Source organism: Mobula hypostoma, chromosome 4, assembly GCF_963921235.1.
Source record: "Mobula hypostoma chromosome 4, sMobHyp1.1, whole genome shotgun sequence".
NCBI lineage: Eukaryota > Metazoa > Chordata > Chondrichthyes > Myliobatiformes > Myliobatidae > Mobula > Mobula hypostoma.
The window spans coordinates 11,301,369-11,325,134 of record NC_086100.1 but is presented as its reverse complement, the minus strand read 5'-3'; the positions used below and the strand labels follow the sequence as shown (position 1 = coordinate 11,325,134).

The 23,766-nt window shown below is 41.1% G+C and overlaps 1 protein-coding gene across 1 annotated transcript in view; it reads right to left on the bottom strand.

Annotated features, from left to right (window-relative positions):
- Positions 1-23,766, bottom strand: part of prkci (protein kinase C, iota) — a 129,433-nt gene that overhangs the window by 3,789 nt on the left and 101,878 nt on the right. The window contains exons 14-18 of the mRNA XM_063045310.1: positions 12,218-12,305; positions 9,410-9,535; positions 5,509-5,588; positions 3,872-3,961; positions 724-839 (exon numbers count right to left, since the gene is read on the bottom strand). Of these exons, the coding sequence (XP_062901380.1) occupies positions 724-839; positions 3,872-3,961; positions 5,509-5,588; positions 9,410-9,535; positions 12,218-12,305 (500 nt within the window). The remainder of the gene's footprint in view (positions 1-723; positions 840-3,871; positions 3,962-5,508; positions 5,589-9,409; positions 9,536-12,217; positions 12,306-23,766) is intronic.

The window sequence follows — 23,766 nt, the reverse complement described above, 5'->3', positions numbered from 1 at the left end:
TTAGAATACAAACTGATGCCAATTGGGAGTACTAAAAGCACGAATAATTTATCCTGATAAAGGTATAGCAACTTCAGCTGAGTTTCTAACTTGGGGTTGGGCAGAATTTAATTGAACACTCATCAATCCAAGTACTGAGACAAAACAAAAAGTGGGTGTGGTTGTGCATGTCTCTGAGTGAGTGAATGTGTGCGTCTCTCTCGGCCTGTGTCTGTATACACACACACACACACAGAGAGGGTGCCCAAGACATTTGCACAGTACAGTATTTGTCAACATAGAGTGGAGAACAAGTCTATAGATCTGGCCAAGGATAACATGGGTGGAGTGCCACCTCGGTTTTGGGGAGTGGGGGCGGTGGCAGAGAAGTAGTGCTGGGGCGGTGGTGGGTGGTGTGTGGCATGGGTGCAGACACACCCAGCAAGGTCATTTGATTCCAAATATTGATCATTACAGAATGTCTCTCTGGTGCTTCCCACTCCCTTCTCCTTCTCCCAACCAAGATTCCCCACTGTCAGTCCACAATAGAGACCCATATCAGAATCCTATTTATCATCACTGACATAGGTCATGAAATATGTTTTTTTTTGCAGCAGTCTATAGTACTGGCACATCTTTGGCACCCTAGCTATACATATGTGCCCAAGACTTTTGCAGAGAAATGTAATCTCTTTGATTCTTACAGAGAACAAAGAAAAGTGAGTGAGTATGATTGCTACTTACTCATCATCTGGAGTGAGCTGGACTGGTTCGTTCGTGAACTGTGAGTCAAAGTTGTCAAGTCCATATTCACCAGAGATGTGTGGCTTGAAAGGTGGAATGATCTGTCTTTGTTCCATCTAGAGAGGCAGCAATAAAATAGTTTAATTCTCACCTGAATTAAATTTCATTTTGCTACATTATGTGGTTGCTTGCATTCTGCCAGCTGTAGGATATTTCTTGTGAAAAGACTGTACGGAAAACAGTGGGGGTGTATGTTCCTGCGGGGAGTCCGGGCACTGTCGGCGGCTCAGTTGCACAAAGGGGAAAAGCAAAAATTAAGTGACTGAAAATCTGGATCAAAGAGTCAAAAGGATAAGGGAAAAAACAATAAGGGTGGGTAGATGGTAAGAGAAATTGATGTTAGTGACATCACATTGGAGACTACCAAGACAGGATATGAGGTGTTCCTCTATAGAACATCCGAAATCCATTTATATCCTTTGCCTCCACAGATGGCGTTTCACCTGCCAAATTCTTCAAGCATTGCTTTGTTGTTCATTTGATTGATTCTACATTAGTTAGGGAAAAGGAGGCTGAGGAGAGATTTCATGGGAGTGGCAGATTATGAGATCCAGGGAACACAGACAGAAAGGACTTTTAAAAAAATTGGTCATATTTACAATGGGACAGATAGAGAGGTTAATCAGCAGGGAGTTTAGAGGGAAATGGGGAAAGCTTTTAACTCCCAACAGTAAAAAGGCCTGAAATTCACCATTTAAAAAGATGGCAGAAATAGGAACTCATCTGTTTTCATTGCCTTATCCAAATCATTGGGTATATTTAAAGCTGAGGTTGATAGTAAGGGCGTTAAAGGTTACAGAGAGAAGGCAGAAGAGTTGGTTGAGGGGGTTGATAAATCAGTCACGCTGGTGGAGCTGACTCAATGGGCCAAATACCCCAATTCTGCTCCCATGTCTCATGGTCTTATATCATATTTAAAAAGTGCCCACTTGATCATTTAAAGAGTTGTAACCTACAAACAACAGACCATCTGGAAATACAGTTACCAAATTGACTCCATTTCTGACTTGACTGAGTAGCTGATCTCCCTTGTAGCATACATTTCACAGGACCAGGATCCACTGCTTGTACCGGTATTAATTGATAAAGCTGATCACAAATCTTTTTAAGTATTTCTCCAAAACTTTCAGGCTGGCACTCCCAACAAGAATCATATTTTTGTGGAGCATAACTGAGAAATTGCACAGAATGCTGGTTACAGTGCGGACCTCTCCCATTTATCAGCCAATTGAAAAATCCACATGAAGACAGAAGACTGCAAATACTGGAATGTAGAACAACAAGCAATCTGCTGAACAGCACAGTGGGTCGAGCTGCATCTGTGATTGGGGGGCAGCAGGTTGTGGGAAGGAATTGTTGGCCTGGGCATTTCCCTTCCCCACTATATATTTGCCACCCTCACCTCTCTACTCAGCTGTGATGCAAAGTTTTGCCCTAAGACATCAATAATTCCTTTCCTTTCCATAGATGACTTAAGAGTTCTTCCAGCAGATTGTTTGTTGCTAAAAAATCCACTTCCCTTTTCCATTTTAGACTTGTGTATGTACTCTGTCATGGCCTACTTCAGATCACTTGTTCTTTAAAATGCTTCCAAACTCTCACTGACAAAGCCTTGAAAAGATCTTAACATACTCTGAGATCAGATCTTTTGATTATTTTGATGCCCCAAATCCCATAAATTGCTTCAGACAGGAGTCCTTTGTTCTCTGTCCTCATCAACCCATTTCCTCATCCTCTCCATTCGCCCATCCTCCTACTGACTCCACCTCCTCCACCAAAATGGGCCTGAGCCAGAATTCCATTTTGGAGGAAGATGATTTCATGGTCAGCTGAGACAGAGATAGGCTCTCCTGAATTAAGGGACTGTAAACTAGGGAGAGGGGCAGAGAGATCTGGGGCTAAGGATGCACTTCATTGCAAGAGGCAGGACAGGTTGAAAATATGGTTAATATGGCATACACATTTCTGGCCTTTGCCAAGCAAGTCACTCATCATTTATTGGTTGTTTTAAGCAGCCAATTTAGATCGCCTCACATCTGTCAGAGAGTTTCGAAAAGATTCACAAGAATGGTTCCTGAGATGAGACAGCAGCTACAAGGTCAAATAGTGGTTCAGGCAGGCACATTAGCAACACTTAAAAGACATTTTGATAAGTGTATCGATATGAGAGGTTAAGAGGGCTATGGGCCAAATACAGGCAGATGAGATTAGCTCACTGGGCATCACAGCATATATCAGTTGGGTCAAAGACTCTGTTTCCATGCTGTATGACAAATTAGAGGAGCTGAGAGTAGTTTTGTCAAAACAGTATTTGATATGAAGGGTCTAGACTGACGAAACAGTAAAGATGGCTGTTCCTTTTGGTAGAGTGTCTGAACCAAGGGTCACAGGCATATTATCATTGGAAAGCGAATGTGGAATTTGTTTTGCAGAGTTTGGATGGAATCTGAAATGCAATACCCGTAGACTTTAGGGAGGTATGATTGACTGTGGCCATTAAGAGGGAAATGAATAAATATGCAATGAAGAAAAAAATTACAAGATTATCGAGAAGTGGCTAGTGGACTTAGACACCCCACTTGGTAGCAAGGCAATCCATAAATGATGGGCTAAATATCCCCTTTCATGCTATAATCGTTCTATATGAATGCTTGCATTTATCCTACCCAGGCACCTCAAGTATTCAAAATTATAAGGCATATAGAGGTTGGGCGAAACTAGTACTAGAGGTCATGGGTTAAGAGTGAAAGATAAGTGGAGCCCAAGGTTTGGGGGGGGGGGGGGGGGGCGGGTAGAGAGAACTTCTTCACTCAGAGGATGGTGAGAGCGTGTAACGAACTGCAAGCGGAAGTGGTGTATGCGGGTTCTATTTCAACAGTTAAAGGAAATTTAGATAGGTAGATAGATGGGAGAAGTATGGAGGCTATCGTTCAGGTACAGGTCAATGGGACTAGGCAGAACAACAATTGAGCACAGACTAGATATTTCTGTGCTGTAGTACTCTATGACTCTATAAGATGACCTACAAGGAAGAGTGATCTAGTTGAAATATCACGCATTTTATTCCAGTAATTTGTTCCACACTCACCAAGTCCCAGTCTACATTGCGGAAGAAAGAATTTCCCTGAATATCTGCGAATCCTGTCTGTGGGTGACATCCGAGTCGTTCTGCGGGATCCTGAAATAAAGCACAAATAAGATTGTAAGAGAAATGCAAAGGTCATCTTATGAAAGCAAGCAACATTTGGAATTTAACTAATACAAATCAGTAGATCACTGGCCATTCCCAAGTACAGCACCATGAACAGGTGCAAATATCACAAACACAAAGAAACTGTGAAGTCTTGGTTGTACATTCAGTTTTATATATTCTGATGTATGCTGACAGGATTCTTTTACTTGGACCTTCAGGAAATCCCAATAGTTCTGGAGTAACCACTGGCATTTCCTCAGAAGCATCAGGAAACTTGAGCTACCCAAACTTCCTCTCAGCCTCTTAACACCTTGACCACACTTCAACACTGCATTCACAGATATACTGAAGGGTTACGGTGTAAAGCGCATCCAGTCAGCCTGTCAAGTCTGTTTCATTTCTATTTAAATGCCATCAAGCAAATCTCACTCTCCTGCTCCCATTCCATAGCCCTACAAATTTATTTTCCCTTTCAGATACAACTTATTTTTGAATATTGCAATTAAATCTCCTTACATACTCCTTGGATACTGAACCCAAATTACTCAGTGGGTATAAAAACATCTTTGGTCATAAACTCTCAGCCCATTCCACCAGTGTGCCTACATCTCTTTGCTGTCTAACATCATCCAGATTACCAATGGGAGTCAACAACATTTGTCTCATTTGCAAATTTGAAATGAGTGCCTTGCACACCCAAGTCATGAATTTATATTCAAGAAAGCAGCATCACTTCACCCTAGTTCCCCTCCTCCTTCACCTTCTCCCATGGTCCCACTCTCCTCTCCTATCAGATTCCTCCTTCTCCAGCCCTTTACCTTCATCACTTCCCAGCTTCTCACTTCATCTCCCATCCACCTGGCTTCACCTATTACCTTCTATAGTTTGTACTCATTCCCCTTCCTCGACTTTTTTATTCTGGCTTCTTCCCCCTTCCTTTCCAGTCATGATGAAGGGGTTCAGCCAGAAATATTGACTGTTTATTCATTTATTTCACTTGTGCTGCCTGACCTATTGAGTTTCTCCAGCAGCTTGTATGTGTTATTCTACTGTGGACCTTAGGAGAATGCCATACACACCCACATCCTGTCAGAGGAACATCCTTTCACTACCATTGTTGCTGTCTACTTAACTGATTTTCCATCCATATCTCTGCAACCCCTTGTATTCCATGGTTTTAAATCTTGTTAACCAGACTACTATGGCAGCATATATGCTTTTTGCAAGTCCATTTATACCAACTGCATTCCCATAGCACTTTTCTGTTACTTAAGCTCAAAAAATTTGTCTAGTTCGGCATGATTTGCTTTCAACAAATGTAGTGAAATTCAGCCCAGGTAACTGCTAATTCTGCTTCAAATACTTGTTTTGAGAATTTAGCTCATAAGCATCAGCAGACTAAGTAATTGGTCATTACTGGGTTTATGTCCTCAACAAAACAATTTGAGGTTCACAGGATGAAGAATATTGTTTTACCTTTCTAGAAGATTCAATCATTAAATACGACAATACCACTAGTCAGAAACCAATACCTTATTGAGAAATCCCTTTAATACACTTGCAGCTTTGACAGAGAGCGAGCGTGGAATTCGTATTTGTTTTTCCAAAATGACTGAAATGCACAAAGGTACAAGCTCGAATTAGCAGCGTGCCAAGAACACATACTATCCCCACATATGATGCTTCAGCTATTGTCAACACAAATCCTAACTGTATGCTCATCATCTTGTACTCCTTGACAATTAACTTCCAGTAAGATTTGATTTTTTAAGAACTATTAGGAATTGTGCATTTGACAAATGTATGTTCTAAAGAAAAACTAAAGAGCACAATGGTCCTGAACCTTTAAATATTAAAAGATAATTAGTATCAGGGAAAGACAAAACACGTTTTAGTATTTTCAAGATTCTAAGAGATACAAATGAGATTAACTCTGACAAATTATTTGCTATGGTATGCTCGTTACTTTTTCTTAGATGAAGAAAAATATCCATCTCAGCATGATACAAGTGCACAGATTTTTTAGCACAATAGTTACATTTGAACTCCTGGTCTATCTTGTGCTCAGTGAGTACAAGTCCCAAGTTGCAGAACTGATCAGAACATATAACATAGCAGTTAATTCACACCATAAGATCTTGAAAACTCTGATGTAGTCTCATTAAAACTTCTTACTGTATAAATATGTACACTTTATCTTATTTTGAAAAGAATCACAGCACGATCAAACTACACCAACTAACAATTACATAGCAGAACTCAAATGACGCAATCAAAATGTTGTTCCTCTGAGCCAAGAGATGTATATTAATATTGGTGAGTTAGAGCAGATGTGGTTCCAAGAAGGCTTTATAACAATAGAAATTGATAGTGATGACGTCAGCAAGTCATAAAATAAAAAAACTGTGTACTGCTATCAACTACTAAGGCATATTACAGCTTAATTTCATTTTCTCACATTCTTTCCTATAAAATGTTGAAGTAAAAGTTGGTTTGCTAAGTGTCAAAAGACAACCACACCCTACCCTTCATGGCCAATTGCCCGAGTTTACTAACAACATAGGAACTGGTTAGTGTCACCCTATTAGAAGTAAAACTCAGATGCACAGATCAGCCCTCTTTTTCTCAGCATAAGTAACTGTACACAAGAGATTCTGCTGATGCTGGAAATCTAGAGTAACACACACAAAATGCTGAAGGAACTCAGCAGGTCAGGCATACACGGAGGGGAATAAACAGTTGACGTTTCATGCTGAGATATTTCATCAGGACTGGAAGGAAAGGGGAATAAACCAGATTAGGGAAGTGGAGGAGGGGAAGGAGTGGGGGATAGAGGTATACAGGGAATGAGGTTGTACCCCTTTCCTTTCTCAACCTTTCGGATCTGGCTTGTCCCCCTTCCAGTCCTGATGAAGGGTCCTGGCCCAAAGTGTCAATGGTTTATTCCTTTCCATGGATGCAGCCTGACCTGTTGAGATCATCCAGCATTTTGCATGGTGTTCATGGCTGTTAATCAAGATTGTTTATTGACTTTCATCAGTACACAAGTGCAAAGAAAAAACAAAATCCCTGGACTGCATGCAGCACAAAAAAATACAATAAGCATAAAGAACATAATAAAAAACAAATATACAGTTAATACATAAGATTAGCTTATGTACAGAAACTGATTACATGTGCATAAAGTACGCTAGGTACAAGAGTATCTGTACAAAAGGTGACTGACGAAGTGATAAAGTAGTGGTGTTAACTTGTTTCTATTTCCATTTTCTGGGCTTTGATGTGACTGGATAAGTGGAGGAGGCTTGAGGAGTGACAGACTCCTCCTGCCATTTAGGCAGTGTAATTGTTTGCTCACAATGCATGGATTAAAAGACAATTGATAGCATCCCAACTGTTCCTTAAATGAGATACACAGGCATTTAAACTTAGTTTTGTCCAAGAACTAACATTTATATAACATACAGCTTGAGATGAAGTACTTCATTTTCAGACTGGTCATGGTTGTAATGAATGAAACTTAGACCAGAAATTCGGAGCTTGCTGGATCACTTACAGCAAGGCGAGACACAGTCAGACTTCAAAAGGCATGTTCCCTTTCAGGAAATGCCTGGGCAAGATTGGATCAGTTTATGAAGATCACAGACCTATTCAGTCTCGCTGACATTCGATTATGGCTGATTTATTATCCCTCTTAATTCCAGTTTCCTGCCTTTTCCTTTAACCTTTGAATCAAGAACCTGTCAACTTCTATTTTAAATATACCCAATGACGGCTTCCACAGCCATAGCAATAATTCCACAGATTCACCATCCTCTGGCTAAAGAAATTCCTCTGCATCTCTATTCTAAAGGGACATCCTTGTAATCCAAGGCTATATACTCTCTGGCCCTAGACTCTCCCATCATAGGAAAGGTGTCTGGCCTGCTTGAGTTGAACTCCTCCAGCAGGTTGTTCTTTGCTACAGATTCTAGAACCTTCAGACTGTGTTTGCTACATATCAACCAAGGTGGCTTATGACTTTAACTTTGGACTTAAACCCACTGCCATTTCATTAAGAAGTGTGTACAGCCAAGTCAAGGCTGGTATACTGCACCTCTACGCCTGGAGCCTAGTTATCATTTGGTGTTGTCCCAAAAAAAACAGGTTGAGGCCTCATCAAGAGAACTGATGGTCATACAATTCCATACTATCCATTTTTCTAAGAAAATTCATTAGCACTACAGTAGTCGAACTACAATAGCCAGACAATGCTTCCACATGCTCAGAGGCCAAACTCCAATTCATCAATGGTTCATTCATTGAAGCATACAAGGGGATTAGCATTAAACATACCCCAAAGATTTCCACCAATCTGCTCTATCACCCTCCAGAGGGTCTCAGTAATACCCTGGAAAAGATGGACTCTGGCTCTCTAACAGATACACCACTTTGTCCTGGGAAAATATTACCAGAGGAAAAGGTTGAAAGAGTCAAGCACTTAGAAAAAGATACACTATTGCAACTGACTTCTGGGAATTAATGGCTCCCGACTGCTCTAAGTGTTGAGGGAATACTCAGGATGGAACTGCAAACCTCATGTATATAGGGCACCATGGCAGCACAGCAACCAGCGGAAAGCTATACAGAACCAGCGATCCAGGTTCAATTCCTGCTGCTGTCTGAAAGAGTTTTGATGTTCTCCCTTTGACCACATGGGTTTTATCTGAGTGCTCAGGTTTCTTCCCACATTCCAAAGATGTATGGGCAGTACGCTAATTAGTCACTTGGGTGTATTTGGGCAGCCCAGGCTTAATGGGCCGGGGCCTTTTATCATGCTGTATTTCTAAACAAATAAACATTTTGGTGTTAACAGAAGGAGGATTACATCAATCCCAACCACTAACCTCCTGCCCCATCTGCAGAAGAGACTGGTTTCCACACAATATTCATCAGCCACCTCGGAATACAGAGAACTGACGTGGAAATAAGTCATCCTCAAGTTTGAATGTCTGCCAAAGAAGATGGCTTCTTAAGGTACTGCAACCTTCCATTGTACAATGGCACATTCAACACCATACATTTTTTTCAGTTTATTTTTAAACTAGTCTTGTGCAGAGTAAACAATGAATCTACCTGTCACATAAGGTTAAAAACGCAGGTTGCATATCAGATCGTTAAGCAGTTTAAAATTACTGCTCTCGAAATGACATGGCTTCTTGACTCTTTGAAGCTGAAAGCTCATTTTCCTTTCTCATTTATTTGCATCTGAGGGAATTCCTCTGATGCCTCTTGCGGGAACATTAAATACACCCTGATAAAATAGTTTAAAGCTTTATTTCACACATGACAATTCATGTACAAGTATGCAGATTAAAAAGCAGCACCCTCTACTGGTTAAAAGTTTTAGTTATTGTTCAAGGAAATCACAAATGAAAGAAAGGAGTCACATACCTTGGAAGAGGTAGTCCTCTGTGTTCTGATCTGGATTATCAGAGCTCCCCACTATATCAAATGGTGATCTCCCTGCCATCATTTCAAACATCAACACTCCCAGTGCCCACCAATCCACACTGAAACCTAGAAATAAACAGATTTCCATTCAAAAATCTACATGAACTAGGTTGCATCACAGCCTAGCATGGAGGTTTCGATGCATAATATCGCAAGAAGCTGCAAAAAGTTGCTGACTCAGTCAATTCCATAATGGACACAACCCTCTCCTCTGTTAAGACATCTTCAAGAGGCAGTATCTCAAGAAGGCGACATCGATTAAAGACTCACATCACTGAGAACATGCCTTCTTCTTATTACTACGATCAGGGAGGAGGTACAGGAGCCTGGAGACCTGCACACAAAGATTCAGAAACAGCTTCTTCGCTTCTGCCATCAATTTTATGAACGGTCCATGAAACTACCTCAACATTCCTTTATTTGAATTATTTATTTTGTAACAGTAATTTTGTGTCTGCACTGTACTGCTGTGGCAAAACAAATTTCATGTAATATAGGATAATGATGGTAAACCTGATTCTGAAGAGTGAGTATTGGAAAAATAATTCGCCTTTGAAATTTTGTTCTGGCATCTCCCCCATTCCCCTTTTCTGATGGTGCCAAACAAAATGCCTGTAATTCTTTGCCAATGTTATGCTCTATGTAGCTGTGTAGATATGGATAATGAATGGCTCATTGACTTACTGGGCCTGTTGTTGACATTCCCCCACAAAAACAAATACTGAACATACAATTCTGTTGTGTTCTGGATCAAATTTCTCTCAGCATAATCTCTAAGATTTCTGATTGTGGACATCTTTTCTGTAAGTGTCAAGGTTATATTTTTCTTCCCTCAACCCTAGCTTCCACCAAGAAAAATAAATAAGGTTAAAATTTTATTGAATAACTGATTAATTTCAAAATTAACAAAAAGGAATTATTTTTCATTTCCTTAACCTGTTGGATAAAATTTTGCACAATGTGCAGAAAATTGCACAAGTTATGCTTTCCAAAGGAGCTGCAATGGAGTGAATTTTTACATCTATTTTTACATTTGTTTTTACAATTATACAACTGACTATATTAATCCACTAGTAGGCAGTTTACATTATACTTGATTCTAAATGAATTATATGCCAAAAGGAGGCATCAATCACATGAAAAATAATCAACAGCAAATAAAAACCCACAAATACTGCCCAATATCAGGCCTAGAATATTTAACCAACATAATATACAACTTCATTTAACTCAGCTGTCATGATCATAGTCCCATAAGCCCAGAAAGTACAACCTTCAACAAGAGCTTGATCAAATATACTTCACTCACAAAGCCACCAATTTCATTCTTAATCAGTCACCCAATTTCCTCAAGCTTAAATAAAACATTAATCAGTTTAGTAAGAGTCCAATCATGCCTTTAATAAAATATTCCACTGCACTGAAAATTAATTTCCATGTCACAATATGCAAAATACAATTGCATACCACAGCACTGAGGTCATTGCACCTCTGAATGACCCAGCATAGTGCCCCACCTGCTGTTCTTTCCCTGCAGCCCAGCTCTGTTACTGATCAAATCTCATTTTGAAAGATACCAATGATTCTGCTTCCACTGTGCTTTTAAGCAATGTATTCCAGACCATAATTCACTCACTGATTCATACTAATTGAATAGTTTAAGGAAAAAAAGTCTGTCATTGACCTTCAAATTACTTGTCAACCTTGTAACTCTGTCCGCATTTAAAATAGGATTGGTAACTGGTTGGAGGAAAGAAATAGAGGGCAGGCAGACAGGGTTATGACTAATTCTCTGGGTGGAATAAACATCACCCAGATACCTGATATTTTATGAGGTACTCCACCTCCTTGCTATGAATGTAAATATTGCAGTGTGATATCCTAATCACTTGGGAAGGTTTGGCAGGTGTCATACTGAAAACAAATTACCACATCACGACTGAGAAATTATGCTGTCCTTGTTAATGATGAAATAGATGATGGTAGAAAATTAACAGTAGATGGGGAAGTATTCCCACTTAAAACTGACTACAAAGTACAAATTTTTCCTTTAAAAATAGCTTCAGTGATGTGCTTTGATTTTTTTTTCCAAGATATGGAAAGCTGGAGATATGGAGACTCTGTGATGGCCAAAGTTCTAACAGAGAAGTGGAAATAAATTTGCACAGCGTGATCACATAAGACCATAATACACAGGAGCATAATCAGATCATTCAGCCTATCTTGACTGTTCTACCATTCTACCATGGCTGGTTTATTTCCCCCTTTCACTTTCATTCTCCTACCACCTTCCCATAACCTTTGACATCCTTTCTAATTAAGAACCCATCAGCCTCCGCTTTAAATATGCACAATGACTTGGTCTCCACAGCCATCTGTGGCAATTAATTCCACCTTCTGGCCACAGTTACCATCTTAAGCAAAACTCCTTGCAGGTCATCTTTACCTTTCAGGGCATACTAAAAAATCTTCCTTTCACTTAATGATCTTTCAACGTCAAACAACTTTGATGTATCACAAGGTGGGACGGTGATCATCTCCCATTGCAGCTACATGAATTTTTCAATGGGGAATTCATAAACATTACACAGAGTTCTCACTTCTTTGTTCTTGAGAGGAAGCTCCAATTATGCAAGCAAATACTAACACTAATCTTCATTCTCTCACCAACAGCTACTCCTTCTAGGAGTAAAATGACACGTGGATTTTTAACTGCTAGAATTAAATGGAACATTCAAATAAGATTACCATAATCTTCGCCTCGCAAGATCTCTGGAGCAATATAATTGGGTGTACCACAGAATGTGCTGGTTGTATCTCCAGGCCTCAAGCCTTCCTGCAAACAAAGTTAGGAATCAAGTGAATCAAGTATACAATAGGTATTATTAACACTATTTCTAAGTTTCCATTATTTAAAAGTCTCAAGGGTATCTTGTCTTGCAGGATCCAGTACATTGTCTGTCAGAAATAGGTGATGTTAATAATTTAACCAAACTCAAAATTCAAGGTTATTTATCATATCTACATCAAAACATACAGTGAAATACCTCATTTCCGTTAACTAACCTTTCCACCCATTGTATTAACTGTTAACTGAAATACTCGATAGTACTGGGTTTGCGAAGCTCTAAACTTGAATGAAGATCTTACGCCTTATCTGATACAGATAGCTACAAGTAGCCTCACTAAAGGGAGGTTGTATGTAGCTACCTACTCTTCAAAGACAAGTACATTTCCCTATTAAATCTCTACAGCAAGTATATCTGCCAATACCCACTATTTCAGTGGTGGGTCCCTATTCCCTACCAAGGAGGAGATACTCCAGGCTAACAAAGTATTTTCAGTGACACAAGTTTAACTCCAGACAAAATTCCTAAAACAGATTTAAAACTCAGTTTTTCTATCTTGTAAAGAAATTTTTTAAAACATACACAATTCCAATAAACTAAAACCAAAGAGTTGCAAACAAACTAATAGTCAGTTGTAGAAATCAAAGGCAGAGGAATAGGTTCCAGTTCACCCCCTCTTTCTGTCATCTTCTTGCTGTTTCATGACTATTCCTAACAAACCTAGGCCTGTATTCACTAGAATTCAGAAGAATGAGGGTGACCTCAAAGAAACCTATCAAATGGCGAAAGGCCTTGATAGAGTGGATGTGGAGAGGATGTTCTCTATAGTGGGAGAGGTCTAAGACCAGAAGACACAGCCTCAGAATAGAGAGGAGCCCTTTCAGAACAGAGATGAGGAGGAATTTCTTTAGCCAGAGAGTCGTGAATCTGTGGAATTCTTGGCCTCCACAGCTGCCTTGGGCATAGTCTTTATGTATATTTATAAGACCATAAAATATAGGAACAGAATTAGGCCATTTGGCCCATCAAGTCCGCTCTGTAAATTCATAACGGCTGATCCAATTTTCTCCTCAGCCCCAATCTCCTGCCTTCTCCCCATTTCTCTTCGTGCCATGACCAATCAAGAATCTAACAACTTCTGCCTTAAATAAACATAAAGAGTTGGCCTTCTCAGATTCCTGTGGCAAAGAACTGTACAGATTCACCACTCTCTGGCGAAACAAATTCCTCATCTCTGTTCTAAAAGGATGCCACTCTATACTGAGGCTATATTCCCTGGTCTTAAGACTCTCCCACCATAGGAAATATCCTCTGCATATCCAATCTATCAAGGCCTTTCACATTTCGATAGGTTTCAATTAGGCCACCCATCATTCTTCTGCATTGTAGTGAATACAGTGCTAGAGCCATCAAATGCTTTTCATATAACAAGCCATTTAATCCTTTTAACTTTATGAATCTTTATGAATCTCCTTTTAACCTTCTCCAGTTTCAGCATATCCTTTCTAAGATAAGGGGCCCAAACCTGCTCACAATATTCCAAGTGAGGCCTCACCACTGCTTTATAAAGTTTCAACATTTTATATTCTAGTCCTCTTGAAATGAATGCTAATACTGCATTTGCCTCCCTCACCAGACTCAACCTACAAATTAACCTTTAGGGAATTCTGCACAAAGGCTCCCAAGTTCACACTTCATTCTGATATGTCTATCCACACTTCCTCTACTGTAAAGATGAAGCCACACTCAGGTTGGAGAAACAACACCTTATATTCCGTCTGGGTAGCCTCCAACCTGATGGCATGAACATTGACTTCTCAAACTTCTGCTAATGCCCCACCTCCCCCTCATACCCCATCCGTTATTTATTTATATACACGCATTCTTTCTCTCATTCTCCTTTTTCTCCCTCTGTCCCTCTGACTATACCCCTTGCCCATCCTCTGGGTTTTTCCACCCCCCCCTTTTCTTTCTCCCCGGACCTCCTGTCCCATGATCCTCTCATATCCCCTTTGCCAATCACCTGTCCAGCTCTTGGCTACATCCCTCCCCCTCCTGTCTTCTCCTATCATTTTGGATCTCCCCCTCCCCCTCTCAAATCTCTTCACGAGCTCTTCTTTCAGTTAGTCCTGACGAAGGGTCTCGGCCCGAAACGTCGACTGCACCTCTTCCTAGAGATGCTGCCTGGCCTGCTGCATTGACCAGCAACTTTGATGTGTGTTGCTTCACACTTCAGCTTTTTTTTGTATTTTCTCTCCATTTAGAAAATAGTCAACCCTTTCATTTCTTCTACCAAAGTGCACGGCCATGTTTCTCACCCTGTGCATGCCACCTTGGCTGAACACAGGAGCACTTTCAGTAACAGAGTAAGACAAATGTGCTGCTCCAAAGAGCACTATATGAGGTCATTCTTCCCATCAGCCATTGGGCTCTATAATGAGTCAACCTATAGCTGGGGAAGTGATGGCACCCTGCTGTGAGGCTGTTATTAACCTATGTTTACCAGAGCACTGTTTAAACACTGTTTAGCTGTTTACCACACCTTGCTATCACAGACACCCTGTGCAATACCATCATCACTTTTTATCTAGATGGGTGAATGTGCAACGATTACTCTATAAGAACACAAGAAATAGGAGCAGGAGTAGCCCATCTGGCTCGTTGAGCCCACTCTGCCATTCAGTAAGATCATGGCTGATCTGGTCATGGACTCATCTCCACCTACCTGCCTTTTCCCCTATGCAAATGTCTAACCAACCTGGTCTTAAATATATTTACTGAGGTAGCCTCCACTGCTTCATTGTGTTATATATCCCTATAGAAACAGAGGACACCTAGTGATAAAGAGATCACTGTTTGGACTCTCTCCAAGTAGCCCATATGGGTGAGTTTGATTCCATTCAAATACGAAAGTGTGATTGTCACATAGTTAATCCACAGGAGTGGGTTCTCTGGTGAGGGGAGACCTTTGTAAATACGTGTGTGTTTACCCTTTGTCTTGGTGTGGTATTTCACTGGAAGACGGTACCCCGTGGCAAATCACTGTTGGAGTTATTTCGTATGTCGTGGAACTGGATAAGTGGCTATCACGTTATGTGGTTGCGGTAACCTTGTGGAATCTACCGGTGTGTCTATCCTTGCCTGGGTGGTAGTTTTCCCTGGAAGAGGGTCCCCTTTGTGACAAGCTACTGTTGGCGATAATCTATACGTGGGTTCGGTTTGAGTATCCTGTGGCCACCACTTTGGGATGTCCCATAGCTGAATTCGGGTGTGGTAACACTTGCGTTGAAAGGATATTCGTTGAAGATCACTGTTGATGATGCTTCGTGTGTGGAGTGGAACAACTTCGGAGATAACACCTACTGCTATTGTTACTTTGTATTGCTGTCCTGGAATCTGTGGAATATTGACGTAATTGCCTTCTCACAACATTCGCCTTTGGATTACAAATATCTCGCATTAATTAACCTGACGATTGAACTGAATTTTCTTACACACCATTGTAAGACTGTAACTCTTGCCACCTGAGCTTGAATAAGTTTGGGAACTTTACCTAGACACCTATATATGCATAACACCGTTAACTCTTGATTTACCAAGTTTAAGTTACTATATGACGTAGTTACTAATAAAATAGTGTTTTGTTAACAGGAAAACCAGACTCCAGGTGTGTTCTATTGCTGCTGATACTTTTACAGGGTTGCGTGTACATAACAATTGGGCTAATGAAACTGTATACTACTGTATATTATTATGGTAATTCTTGCACCACCATCTTGTTAGTGTGAATTTGTAAATCTTGTCATCTTTGACTTCTAAATCATGTACACCTTATTTTTTTAAGGTAATTTTTTTATTCTTCCTTACTTCTCTTCTAATATTTGTATATCTGGGCTCTTAGAAGTGCTACTGTGACACTGTAATTTCCTTTGGGATCAATGAAGTATCTATCTATAGACTTTCCAATACTGTATTTCATCTGCCATTTTGTTGCCCATTCTCCTAATCTGTGCAAGTCCTTCTATAGCCTCTGTACTTTCTCAAATCTACCTGCTGCTCCACCCATCTGCAAACTTTGCAACAAAGCCATCAATTCCATCATCCAAATCATTGACAAATACCAGAATACGAACCAGCTCGAACACAGATCCCTGTGGAACACCACTATTCACTGGCAACCAGCCAGAAAAGACTCCCCTTATTCCCACTCTTTGCCTCCAGCAAATCAGCCGCTGTTTTATGTATACTAGAACCTTCCCTGCAATACCATGGGGCAGTAGCTTATTAAGCAGCCTCATGTGTGGCACCTTCTCAAAGGGCTTTCTGAAAATTCAAGCACACAACATCAACCGAATCTCCTTTCTCTATCCTGCTTGTTATTTCTTCAAAGAATTCCAACAGATTTCTCAGGCAAGATTTTCCCTTGAGGAAAGCATGCTTACTATGGCCTATTTTATAACGCACCTCCAAGTACCCTGAGACCTAATCCTTAATTTGTGGAATTCTCTGCCCAGGGAAGCAATTTAGGCTTCTTCACTAAATACATTTAAGATACAGTTAGATAGATTTTTACATCGTAGGGGAATTAAGGGTTATGGGGAAAAGGCAGGTAGATGGAGCTGAGTTTATGGACAGATCAGCCATGATCTTATTGAATGGCAAGGCAGGCTCGATGGGCCTTATGTTCTTAAAAATTGACTCCAACATCTTCCCAACCACTAAGGTCAGACTAATGGGCCAAGAGTTTCCTTTCTTCTGCCTCTCTCCCTTCTTGAATGGTGGAGTGACATTTGTAATTTTCCACACTTTCGGAATGATTCCTGAATCAATCTAGTGATTCTTGAAAGATCATTACTAATGCCTCAACAATCTCTTCAGCCACCTCTTCCAGAACACTGGGGTATATGCCACCAGGCTTCTACCTTCAGACTTTTCAGTTCTCCAAGAACCTTCTCTCTAGTTACGGTATCTTCACACACTTCATGTCCCCTGATGCCTGGAACTTCCACCATACAGTTAGTGTCTTCCACAGTGGCGACCGATGCAAAATACTTATTCATTTCATCTGCAATTTCGTTGTCCCCCATTACCAACCTCTCCAGCATTATTTTCCAATGGTCTGATATCCACTCTTGCCTCTTTTACACTTTATGTATGTGAAGAAACTTTTGGTATCCTCTAATATTTATTGGCTAGCTTACTTTCCTATTCCATCTTTACCTTCTTAATGACTTTTTTAGTAGCCTTCTGTTGGTATTTGAAAGCTTCCCAATCCTATAACTTCCCACTAATTTAACATAGAACATAGAATAGTACAGCACAGTACAGGCCCTTCGGCCCACAATGTTGTGCCGACCCTCAAACCCTGCCTCCCATATAAGCCCCCACCTTAGATTCCTCCATATACCTGTCTAGTAGTCTCTTAAACTTCACTAGTGTATCTGCCTCCACCACTGACTCAGGCAGTGCATTCCACGTACCAACCACTCTCCGAGTAAAAAACCTTCCTCTAATATCCCCCTTGAACTTCCCACCCCTTACCTTAAAGCCACGTCCTCTTGTAATGAGCAGTGATGCCTTGGGGAAGAGGCGCTGGCTATCTACTCTATTTATTCCTCTTATTATCTTGTACACCTCTATCATGTCTCCTCTCATCCTCCTTCTCTCCAAAGAGTAAAGCCCTAGCTCCCTTAATCTCTGATCATAATGCATACTTTCCAAACCAGGCAGCATCATGGTAAATCTCCTCTGTACCCTTTCCAATGCTTCCACATCCTTCCTATAGTGAGGTGACCAGAACTGGACACAGTACTCCAAGTGTGGCCTAACCAGAGTTTTATACAGCTGCATCATTACATCGTGACTCTTAAACTCTATCCCTCGACTTATGAAAGCTAACACCCCATAAGCTTTCTTAACTACCCTATCCACCTGTGAGGCAACTTTCAGGGATCTGGGGACATGTACCCCGAGATCCCTGTGCTCCTCCACACTACCAAGTATCCTGCCGTTTACTTTGTACTCTGCTTTGGAGTTTGTCCTTCCAAAGTGTACCACCTCACACTTCTCCGGGTTGAACTCCATCTGCCACTTCTCAGCCCACTTCTGCATCCTATCAATGTCTCTCTGCAATCTTTGACAATCCTCTACACTATGTACAACACCACCAACCTTTGTGTCGTCTGCAAACTTGCCAACCCACCCTTCTACCCCCACATCCAGGTCGTTAATAAAAATCATGAAAAGTAGAGGTCCCAGAACAGATCCTTGTGGGCACCACTAGTCACAATCCTCCAATCTGAATGTACTCCCTCCACCACCACCCTCTGCCTTCTGCAGGCAAGCCAATTCTGAATTCACCTGGCCAAACTTCCCTGGATCCCATGCCTTCTAACTTTCTGAATAAGCCTACCGTGTGGAACCTTGTCAAATGCCTTATTTGTGCCCTATTATATGCCCTCTCTTTGGCTTTATGTTGGCTATCACTTCACTTGTCAGCCATGGTTGTGTTAACTCGCCTTTAGAATAATTCTTCATCTTTGGGATGTATATATCCTGTACCTTCACAATTGCTTCCAGAAATTCCAGCCATTGCTGCTCTGCTGTTATCCCTGCCAGTGTTCTTTTCCAATCAATTCTGGCCAACTGCTTTCTCGTGCCCTTTACTCCGCTTAATACTGATACAGCAGACTTTAGCTTCTTCTTCTCAAATTTCAGGGTAAATTCAAACATTTTATGATCACTTGCTCCTAAGGCTTCTTTTACTTTAAGGACTCTAATCAATTCTGTTTCATTGCACAAAACCCAATCCAGAACAGCTGATCCTGTAGTGGGCTGAACCATGAGATGCTCTAAAAAGCCATCGCATAGGCACTCTGGAAATTCTCCCTCCTGGAATCAACACCAACCTGATTTTCCCGATTTACCTGCACATTGAAGGCCCCTGTGATTATTGTAACATTGCCCCTTGGCCATGCATTTTCTCTTTCACATTGTAATTTGTAGGCCACGTCCTCAGCTCAATCCACAATGATTCAACACCTTCCAACCCTATGTCACCCCTTTCTAATGATTTAATTTTTTTTACCAACAGAGCAAAACTGCCCCTTCTGCCTTCCTACCTATCCTTTCAATATAATGTGTATCCTTAGACATTAAGCTCCCAGCTATAATCTTCTTTCAGCCATGATTCAGTGATCATATATGCCAATCTGCAACTGTGCTGCAAGTTCATCTATCTTATTCTGTTACAACACCCCCAGTCCCGTATTCATCTCTTTTCAATTTTTTCACCTTTTACATTGCAATTCAACCTGTTGACAGCCTCTCTTCACTATATGTTGCCTCTGTTTGTAAGCCTGATCTTCAGCACTGTTATCCATCTTTCCTACAATACTTCTTGCATTGAAATTTAGGCAGTTTAGAACACTAGTTGCCCCATTCTCAACATTTTGATTCCTAACTTTGTGATCTTACCAACATATGCCTGTACAAACTCTCCACTGACTATACCCCTGCAGCTCTAGTTTAGCATTTTGGAGAGGGAGGGAGAGCAGCCAGATGAATTGGTATATATTAAAACCAAAGATATAGGAAGGAAAAGCAATGAGGTCCTGAAGAGAGAATTTAGAGAGCTAAAGAGAAAGCTGAGAAGCAGGACATCCAGGGTAGTAATTTCTGGATTGCTATCTGTGCCATACGCCCGTGAGGGTATAAACAGGGTAATTTGGCAGATAAATGCGTGGCTGAGAAGTTGGTGCCAGGGGCAGGGCTTCAAATTCTTTGATCATTGTGATCTCTTCTGGGGGAGGTACAAAAGGGATGGATTGCACCTGAACCTGAGAGGCAGGCAGATACTCTCGGAGGCAGATTTGTTAGAGATGTTGGGGAGAGTTTAAGCTAATTTGGCAGAAGCATGGGAACTGGAATGAAGGGACTCACGATTGGATGGATGGTAAAAAAAAATAAAGATAGCATGCAGTCAGACTGTCAGAAAAGGCAGGCAGATGATAGGACAAAATTGCAGGGTGAGTACCAGTGCATTGCACATGTAGAACCAAAAAGCATTGCAAATACAGTACTCAAAGTGTTATATCTCAATGCAGAGTATAAGAAGTAAGATGGATGACCTGTTGCACTATTACAGACTGATGGGTATGATACCGAACTGTGGCTGAAGGATGGCTGTAGTTATCCAATGTTACACATTGTATCACAGGGATGGGAAGGTAGTCAGAGGGGGTAGCATGACTCTGCTGGTAAAGAATGTCATCAAATCATTAGAAAATTGTGACACAGGGATCAGAAGATGTAGAATTTTTGTGGGCTGCGTTAAGAAACCGCAAGGGTAAAAGGACCCTGATGGCAGTTTATACAGACCTCCAAACAATAGCTGGGATGTGGACTATAGATTACAATGCGAAATAGAATAGGTGAGTCAAAAGGGCAATGTTATGATAGTCGTGGGAAATTTTAACATGCAGGTTGATTGGGAAAATCAGGCTGGCAATGAATCCCAAGACAGTGAATTTGTTGAAACCCTATAAGATGGCTTCTTAGAGCAGTTGGTCATTGAGCCTATTAAGGGATCAGCTATACTAGATTGGGTGTCATGTAATGAAACGGAGACAATTAGGGAGCTTAAGGTAAAGGAACCCTTAGGAGGCAGTGATCACAATATGATTGCATTCAACTTGAAATTTGATCGGAAGAAAGGAAAGTCTGACGTAGCAGTAGTTCAGTGGAGTAAAAGAAATTACAGTGGTATGAGAGAGGAGTTGGCCAAAATAAATTGGAAGGAGATGCTGCAGGGAGGACAGCAGAACAGCAATGGCTTGGGTTTCTGGGGAAAATGAAGGTGGTGCAGGATAGATGTATTCCAAAAACAAAGAAATACTCAAATGGCAAGATATTACAATTTCTGCTGACAAGGGAAGTCAAAGCTAATGTAAAAGCAAAAGAAAGGGCATACAACAAAGCAAAAAAAAAATGGGGAAGATAGAACATCAGAAAGCTTTCAAAAACCTACAGAAAGCAACTAAAAGAATCATTAGGACAGGCAAGATGAAATATGAAAGCAATCTAGTAAATATCAAGGTGGATAGAAAAAGCTTTTTCAAGTATATAACAAATAAAAAGAGATGAGAGTGGATATAGGACCGGAGAAATAATAACAGGGTGCAAGGAGATGGCAGATGAACTAAATGAATATTTTGCATTAGTTTCACTGTGGAAGACACCAGCAGTGTGCCAGATGTTGAAGGGGTGTGAGAGAAGAGAAGTGAGTGCAGTTGCTATTACAAGGGAGGTGCTGCTCAAAAAGCAGAAAGACCTAAAGGTACATAAGTCACCCGGACCAGATGAACTGTACGCTAGAGTTCTGAAAGAGGTAGTAGTAGAGATTGTGGAGGCATTAGTGATGATCCATCAAGAATTATTGAACTCTGGCATGGTTCTAGAGGACTGGAAAATTGTAAATGTCATTCCACTCTAAGATAGGAGGGAGGTAGCTGAAAGGAAATTATAGCAGTGGATAGGAAGATTTTGGAGTCAATTGTTAAAGATGAGTTTATGGAGTACTTGGTGACACAGGACAAGATAAGACAAAGTCAGCATGCTTTCTTTCAGGGAAAATCTTGCCTGACGACCTCCTTGGAATCCTTTGGGAAGATTACAAGTAGGATAGAGAAGTAGATACAGTCGATGTTGTATATTTGGATTTTCAGAAGGCCTTTGACAAGGTGCCGTACATGAGGCTGCTTACTAGGTTAAGAGCCCATGGTATTACAGGAAAGTTACTGGCATGGTTAGAGCATTGGCCGATTAGTAGTAGGCAGTGAATGGAAATAAAAGGATCCTTTTCTGGTTGGCTGCTAGTGACTAGTGGCGCTCCGCAGGGTTCATTGTTGGGACTGCTTCTTTTTATGCTAAATATCCCAATGACTTAGATGATGGAATAGATGGCTTTGTTACCAAGTTTGCAGATGATACGAAGATTGGTGGAGAGGCAAGTAGTGTTGAGGAAACAAGGCGGCTGCAGAAGAACTTAGATTAGGAGAATGGGCAAGAAAGTGGCAAATGAAGTACAATGTTGGAAAATGCATGGTCATGCACTTTGCTAGGAGAAATAAATGTACAGACTATTTTCTAGAAGGGGAGAAAATCCAAATGTACGGTGTTTCTTCTTTGTTATGTTAAATTTAAAATAGCTTCTTTGTTATGTTAATCTTCTAAACTGCTGCGTATGTGGAATAAAATGGCTTCTATGTTATGTTAAATGCTGAGAAAGTCTCTAGCTAGACATTTGCTTGGGTTAATACAGACAACAGGGTGCTATTAGCCAATGGGTGACAATGTTATTCTTTCTTGGGGTGATAATGCTGTCTCATATGACTGGGAAGGATGGGCTTTTGGTGGGGAGCCGGACGAGAGACCGGGAGGACGGCGGACCTGTGGGAAGCGGATGAGAGACCGGGAGGACGACGGATCTGAGGGAAGACTCTGGTCGATCACTCTGGGTGGTCCCGAGCCGCGAGTCGACAGGGTCCGGGTGGTCCTGAAGAAATTCCTGAGCTCCAACTTGCGCACGAAGAACTTGGAACTTTGATAAGTCTGGCGCCTTTTCCATTCCCTTTTCCTGTATTGAACTTATATTAATTTCATAGACTTAGGAATACCTATAAAGTGTACTTGGTAAAACGTACTGTGTGTGCTGGCTGATGATTGCTGTTTGAAACTGATTTCGGTGGCAGTGGTACACAACCGGAAGCGTACAGGCAGGCGCCGGACGGGATTTCCCCGAGATATATACAAGCCAATACAGCTGAGCGTGACACAAAAATCTGAGATGGGAGTCTTTGTAGAAAACACCCTGAAGATTAACTTCCAGGTGAGTCAGTGGTGAGGAAGGCAAATTAAATGATAGCATTCATTTCAAGAGGTTTGGAATACAAGCGCAGGGATGTGATGCTGAGTCTTTACAAGGCACTGATAAGGCCTCACCTTGAGTATTGTGACCAGCTTTGGGCTCCTTATATAAAAGATGTGTGGCATTGGAGAGGGTTCAGAGGAGGTTCACAAGGATGATTCCAGGAATGAAAGGGTTATCATGTGAGGAATGTTTGATGGCTCTGGGCCTGTACTTGCTGGAATTTAGGAGGGTGAGGGGGGAGGAACTCATTGAAACCTTTTGAATGTTGAAAGGTCTAGATAGAGTAGATGTGGAAAGAATGTTGCTCATGGTTGGGGAGTCTAGGACAAGAGGGCCCATAAAATAAAAGAGCGCCCATTTAAAATAGAGATGAGGAGAAATTTCTTTAGTCAGAGGGTGGTGAATTTGTGGAATCCATTGTCACAGGCAGCTGTGGAGGCTGGGTCGTTAAGTGTATTTGAGGCAGAGATTGATAGGTTCTTGACTGGCCATGGCATCAAAGGTTATGGGGAGAAGGC